The 7,427-nt window shown below is 43.8% G+C and overlaps 2 protein-coding genes across 3 annotated transcripts in view; both read right to left on the reverse strand.

The window, feature by feature from the left end:
* LOC118221134 (testis-expressed protein 2-like) overlaps window positions 1-1,058 on the reverse strand; it is a 53,530-nt gene extending 52,472 nt beyond the window's left edge. For both annotated transcript variants that reach the window (XM_035405876.1, XM_035405874.1), the window contains exon 1: window positions 772-1,058. The gene's annotated coding sequence lies outside the window, so the exon portion shown is untranslated. The remainder of the gene's footprint in view (window positions 1-771) is intronic.
* Window positions 1,059-4,906: 3,848 nt separating this feature from the next.
* Window positions 4,907-6,602, reverse strand: LOC118219712 (myeloid-associated differentiation marker homolog). Its single transcript, XM_035403047.1, has one exon. The coding sequence runs from the start codon at window positions 5,887-5,889 to the stop codon at window positions 5,032-5,034; it is 858 nt and encodes a 285-aa protein (XP_035258938.1). The 5' UTR covers window positions 5,890-6,602; the 3' UTR covers window positions 4,907-5,031.
* Window positions 6,603-7,427: the final 825 nt, after the last annotated feature.

Below are 7,427 nucleotides of genomic sequence, written 5' to 3' on the forward strand. Positions count from 1 at the left end.
GTTGACAACTTCGTGGGAATCAACAATTGGTTTTCAACACAATTACATTCGGTTTCCAGTTACTCTGGAGAAGGATGTGCTAAGTTTGGAGCAAGATATAGTCAATCTTTTTACCCGTCATCACTCAGGTACGGATAACTAGATCCCTCGCTACAGTCAATGGTGGCATAAAGGTCAATGATGTCAGCAGTTATTTACAGACAAAGCCATGTATTTTCAGTTGGCAACCAACTTCACAATAACGCTAAGCAGATTTGCTTTTTCAGCTGACGCCACTGTGTACACTGCTACAAGACGTACAGCTAGGTATACAAGCTATATTTACAGTTGCTGATTTGCCTTTTCTGAATAAAATTCTCCTTGGTACTGGGTGTCAAAACGATGAAAACAATATTGCGTTGCAATTCATATTTGTGATTTAACAATAGCCTAGGTCTAGGATGTATAGTCCAAACAGTGCGATGACCTGTTCAAGTTGCTATTATGAACTATAGCAGCTAGCAATATAGCTAGCTAGCTAACGATCTACCTTTCTATGTGTGCAGATACAGAAAAAAGCACCGCCTCAACCAGACCTTGTGATTTTTTACAAGCTAACCAGCTATGACAACTATTGGTACACATTCACCACTCACAATTGCACATCCCGCGGTTAAACGCCGGATATAACTGTATTACACAACAAACGAGCGGACTGACAAAGCCATTAGCAGCAATTTCACCTCGCTATAACAACCTAGCTAGCTAATAAATGTGGGAGTTCGGTCTTACCGTGTCTCAGTTCACTTGATCGAGGAAAATTATAATTAAGCTGGACGTGGGAATAGTTTCAGGCTCAGGTTCAGGTTCAGGTTCAGAGTTCAGGTGTAGATACGGTATGTCTATGATCAATCCCGTGTTCGTATCTAAATCTCGTATCCTGCTCCGCCTGCTCACAAAGCGACTGCTTGAGAAACAGTTCCTGAATGAGAAAACTGGATTCAGTCTCCCAAGGCTAGAGTAATCGAAGCAGATAGGTGGGAATAACTCGGGGGCTGTTCGTGTCTTCCGCGATCGATTAAATTGCTGAAGACCAAAGGAGGGCGTGTGATTGTTTTGGTGAACGGTCGACCAGCCACGCCCCCGTTCTTATTCACTTTCTCCCAAATAGTTGGTCACAATTAAATGTATTGTTCCAAATGATATCATTTAAAAGGGTTCTAAAACAGATAAGTCACTACTATTTTATTGGGATTTTAATTAGCAAAATTCAATGTACATTTTTAATAGTCTTATTTCACATGTACCCGTGTTTAGTAGGGGTAATTTCCAAATACATTTAACCAGTGGAGTGCATGTGAACAACTCATCACATATCATCTGAACCACACGGAGCGAACGCAGCCTTATCCACAGCAGTATCGTCATTCCATTCCATTCACACTAGCTGTAAATGTGAAGGAATAATCTGAGATTGTAATTAAAAATCACATTGATTTACTGTAGACCACACCGCTCTGTATGCGCGTCACGGCTCTGAATGATTGCGGTACTGTTTGATGACGTCATTCTCAGTCATTACTCACCGGTACTGCTACAGCATGGTCAGAACTGTGACAGACAGACAGGCAGTTGCTCCAGGGCTCAGAACGTGCTGCCTGAAAATTCCCTGTGATTTATGGTACGACTGAAATGTCTAGTATATGTCCCGGATGATGCACTGAACAGGCACAGCTAGGTAATTTGAGGTCTTATATGTAATTAAACTGAAGCATTATGGCTGATTTCACAATCTGTGGCCTAAACTCCTTTTTGATAGCAATTTCCACCCATGAAGCTTCAAATGCACCTCATTAGTGTATTAACTGTGGATAGTGAAAGTTGTTTGTTTTCCTTACAGGCGCAAGCAAGAGCTGAGTCAGAGGGATAGCAGATACTGCAAAAGCTCCTGAGAGAAAAGAAACACACACACACACACGTGCACATGCATGCACGCACACACACACACACACATGCACATCCACACACATACGCACATACATGCACACACACACACAAACACACACACAGTAATAAAAATTTTTAAAAAACAACCTAGGGCCACTCATTTTTGATGTTCTTTGACCTTATAACTATTCCATTTCTAGATCCTCCTTACATGTTTAAAGCGACTGTAAAACAGATTAACCTGTAGTTTGTATTATGGGATAGTAAAAAAAAAAAAAAAAAAACTTTCTCCAGACCGAGAGGCTGCCCATGATTACTAAATCGGAGCCGTATCTTCCCCATTTTTTAAAAATGTTTTGACATAAACACAACTGTGTCTTTCAGATTTCAAATGAACACGTCAGAGAATGTGTGAAGTGTTGAGAGCAAAGTGCGTTTTCATATAAGCTGTTTCTGACAGATTTCTTGTCCGACATGACCTATGAACATATGGTCATTTGAATGGATTCAACATTTGGCGTAATTCTAATAATGTTGGTTACAATCAAACATACAAAAAGCAAAGACCAGAAAACGTGTGGGATCACTTATATTTTGGGATCACTTATATACAACCGTATATTTTGCGCTGATCACATTATATACACGGCATTAGTCACTTAGGCCATTATCCTAATTAAATTTTGATGAGCAGGCAGAATTAAAGTTAACTCATCGGAATCCAAGCCTTTAAGTCTCCATCAAAATTGAATATTAGAACGAATCTTCCGAATGAAAGCTATCTGAACAATGTTTGTTTCATTATTGCGTTTTCGTGTAAAAGGACCGGAATTATGGGCTCTATCTGGATCAATAACCTCTTCGACATTGCCCATCAAATAGGAGTTCTAAAATTACAAGGCTGCTTGCTGCCTGCAGTGCAGACAATACCGCTAGGGGGTATAGTTAATCCGGAATTTCACTTGATTCCGATTCCTCGCAAAACGGTAGTGAAAGAGAATGTTGCCATCTGGTGGACACTACTAGAAGTGATTTTATGAGGAAAATTCGAACTGGAAACAAACACTGACATCCCAAAATCAGTTGCATACACATTTCTAAAATTGTATGTCTAGTATTGCATTAGCTGTCGTGGAAGGGGATGTACGACATCATTGGTGCTTCTTCTACATGCTATGCATGTAAGTTTTTGGATTTAGCTAATTTACTCAGAAAATATTTAGCCTAGCACTATTAAATTTTACTTCATGCAGCTTTGTCATTAGCCGTTTCAATCACATTCATAACTTGATAGGACTCGAAAGGACATTATATGTAGATTGTTTTCAAACACTATCTATTGTCCCTATCTCCAAATCGGAAAGACCTCTCAATGACCGATGACCTCCCTGGGCACCAACCCTCTCGTTTTCTCTTTAGACGGCATTTTGTAAACATATTACAGCAAAAAGACACGTTTGCAATGACAACTCAGAGGCTGCAGAACTGTAACAACTGTAATTACATTTATACAGACGGGGACACCTGGCGACCAATCAGTTCTAGAACTCCAAAAACCACTTTCCAAGGACAGGTACAGTTTAAATGATGTACGATTTGATTTATTGTAAATAAAAATAAAGCCTTACACCAGAAAATCACTTCCTGAACAGATTTTTTGCTTTGCTCACCGAAAAACTGTTTTAAAAAAAATATTTCCAGCAAGGGCTCTCGCATTGCTCCGTTCCTTTGGGAGGTGGTAGAGGACTAATTGCACATCCACACCTGAAATGGCTACGGTAGCCGCGTTGTACAAGTTATTGACCGTGTTACGTTTATCATGCGTTACATTTACGGCCCCTCTCCCCTACTGATCCTAAAGTTAAAAAAAAAAGTTAATCTCAATATGGATTTCATAAGAAGTAGAAGTTATATGCCATCGTTAATCGTTCACAAATTAAAAAGAGTTGAGAAAGTAGATTTTTTCCCCCAGTCTATTGGTGATCCAACATCTTATGTCCACATTTATCAACCGACGCATCATTTAAATAAGTGACGGAGGAGAGAAAATATTGCTCACACTTGCCTCACAGGAAATGCATCACGCACAATGCATGGGACGGGGAGTGGCATCTGATACCACGCCCCCTCACTTAAATTGTGTGTGACGGATTTCCTGTAAGACGAGGGAGAGGCAATATTTTTTCGCCTACGCAATTCTTCTGTATCTCATTCACAAACAACGAAACGGTTTCATCTCGCCCTTCATTTCACACCAAATAAATGGATTATATGGCATAATACACACACACACACACACACACACACACACACACACACACACACACACATATATATATATATATATATATATATATATATATATATATATATACTTTTGCCATTAACACAATGTCTTTGTTTTGGCCCTGTAGCTTTTAGAATCAAAAATTTTCTTGAACGTATGAAGTGGATGACCATATATACACTGGGGCCATAAAAAGAGTTTCGCATTCACAAGATATTTAAAACAAATCAGATGCATATTACAAAAAGATCTGGTACATTAGTTGAATATGATGTGTAAAATATTTGATTGTCAAATGATAGCAGTTGCTTACCAGCTGAAATATATGGCCTGGTTTCATCAAAAGAATACTTCAACAAACAGCACTCATATCAATTTACTTCACTATCACTATGTAAAAAGAGAAATTTCAAAATAAAATGTATTTATCTGAGTAAAAATGATCTTTGTAAACAAACAACAAATACCCTGCGCATATGGGCATTTCTATATTGCATGTAGGACAGCAGGATTTAAAAACACACCCACACACACTTACACATACACAACAAAGCCATAAATGTGTCTAAGAGTCCGTTGACATATACACCTTAGAAATCTAACTCTCATACGATTGTGCGAGAAATGTGGCCACAGAGACAATAATCAATGCGCGACCAAATAAATTTGTCACACCTCGGTTTTTTGCACCTAAGTAAAACTACTGTAAGACGTCAAGTCAATTGTCATCTGTAAATGTTCCTCAAAACATCTGTCAAGGCAAAACAAAATGTTATTCACAGTGTTAAGGGTACCACAACTTCTCTCCAAAAGGATCTTTAAGACCTGTCACACAGAAGCTTGATGGAGAAGGCCAGGTCCACGGTATAGGCTATCAAAGTGAGGCAGGTGACGACGCTCCCGGTCACAATTCCAAACGTTTTTTCTCCGCTGGCCTTGATCGTGAGGATATTGGTGAAGCTGATCACCGTGACGACCATGTAGAGAAGGACGCCAAGATGGCTGAACACGGCCAGCAGGCGGTCGAAGGGCAGGAGGCAGCGGTTGGCGCAGTCGCCGATCACGACCAGCACGGTGCCCAGGGACATGAGGAAGCAGAAGATGTAGATCGTCAACGGGAGCCAGTACTTCCAGCCCTCCGGATGCCCATCGGGGTTCTGGTGACTGACCAAGAGCAGCATCACGCAGCCCCCGAACACCTGGAAGACCTTGAGCAGCCCCGGGGCGCTGGCCATGTACCCCCTCTGCTCCCTGCTCTGGACCCGGATCAGGTGGGTCTCCGAGGCGTAGGCCAGGAAGGTCAGGCAGGAGAAGACGGTGGCCACGATGGCCTTGGGGTTCGGGTTCGGGTTCTCTCTCATCAGCAGCCAGGGGAACGCCAGGGAGGTGCTGAGGTACACCAGCGTGCCCAGCGCGGCCAAGGAGACGGGCAGGTTCTTCCAGGAGACGGGCACCAGGCTCTGGAACTGGATGAACTCCACCAGGATGATCAGCAGGGTGAAGGAGAAGTGCAGGCCCCAGGCGGCCATGCAGAAGACCTTGAAGGTGTGGAAGTCCGCCCGTTCCTCCGCGTACACCCCCAGGCTCAGGGTGAGGCAGCCGGAAACCAGGGCCCAGATGCGGACCAGCGAGATGGGGCTGGTGAGGATGCTGAGTTCCCCTAGTCTCACCGGCATGGTGATCCTCAGACACAGAGCGCCGATGCACGCTGTCCCCGTCCCCGTCCCCGTCCCCGTCCCTCGACCCCCTGGACCAGCTTCAAGCTGTTCCCGCCAACTCACAGAGGCGCTCAGCTGCGCTCGCCTAAAAAAAAAAAAAAAAAACAGAAAAAGGCTCTATCTTCTTCCAAAACCGGGCTCCGCCGTCGCGGCCGACCCCTGGCTCTCAGGAGAAATGAGCATGGCGTGACCGCAGTGTGAGCGAACGAGCGAGCGTGCACGCTGTTCGCTTTCTCGTCACCTTTGTGGCGGAGAGAGCAGAGCTGCAGCCGCTCTGGTCTAACGTGTGACACTTCTGCAGCCCCCTCCCATTTCCTGCTTGGCTGCTGAAGTGTGCTTTCAGGCTAGAATGTAGGCAGCTGCAAAGCAAAACCACAACAAGAGCGATCTGAAAGGTTTCGCTGTAATCTCTCCGTCTTGAGACATTTTCCTTTTTCTGGGGCGAAGTCTGAAGCGGCGCACTCTTCACCTTTTCCACTGCCAACGCGTGCTATGTAACGTCTCCCCTGCTTTGAGTTCGGGTTATTGTGCCGCGTGCCCTCCCTCGTCACTCACAACCTACAGTGTTGTTTAACCATATTCTTATGACTCCCTCTTTCCACGCCGGGTTGTTAGATCCAAGCTTGAATTTATGGGGTTCGTCCATGAATCAGAGCCCTGGATGAGTCATGAGCACCGATGGGTAGGATGTCGGCACAACAGCGCCCTCCTGTGGCGGAAATGTGACACCACCGTGTGTACCGCTTGCGCCTTTCGCGTCCCTCTCTCTCCGGTGATTGCGACGGCGGCCGCAGGACACCTACGAACGTGTGTTTGTGTGTGGGACCTGCGTGTGCGTGTGCGTGTGCGTGTGCGTGTGCATATGTGTGCCTGTACGCTAACGTATGGTTGTGCACTTACTGTGCGTGCATGTGCACGTAAACACGTGCAAAACATTTTACCTAATCTAAGAATGATTTCACCTGCCATTCACGGAATGGAGGTTCAGACTTCTCTTCTCTTTATTTGTGTGTGACCAGGCAAGGAAAGACCCTCCTGCACATATTTGGGCCAAAACTACAAGTATCATAAAAATAATAGTGATAGATGAGTGGTGTTTACAAATGAGATTCAAGAGCAGGCAAGGGAATTTCTTTGCTTTGCTGTAAATGACTTGATCAGGCGATATACTAGAAAGTAGACACTTTCTGAATATATAATTATGCAAACTGAGTTTATGCTTGTTAAAGTTATGGATCAGAGGTGTGGCTCAACAGATCAAAAGCTGCCCGTGACATCACAGTTGCTCAGACACATGAATGTATGTTCACAGGAAAACACATTCAGTCAATTTTCAAAATGCATTGTGGCATTTTACTTTTGTCATCTGAGCCTTGGTACTCCTGATCATAAGTTCGACTGGTCTTCATGCAGATATCGTGCCTGTGATTTCTAACTGATGTGACTTACGTTGTAGGCATTTTGATGGGAACAGTGCCGCCATGTGGTGGGAACAC

Source organism: Anguilla anguilla, chromosome 2, assembly GCF_013347855.1.
Source record: "Anguilla anguilla isolate fAngAng1 chromosome 2, fAngAng1.pri, whole genome shotgun sequence".
Classification (NCBI taxonomy): domain Eukaryota; kingdom Metazoa; phylum Chordata; class Actinopteri; order Anguilliformes; family Anguillidae; genus Anguilla; species Anguilla anguilla.

Excerpts from the sequence above, each read along its gene's own strand:
- LOC118219712 (XM_035403047.1), bottom strand. The coding sequence starts at position 5,889 with ATGCCGGTGAGACTAGGGGAACTCAGCATCCTCACCAGCCCCATCTCG.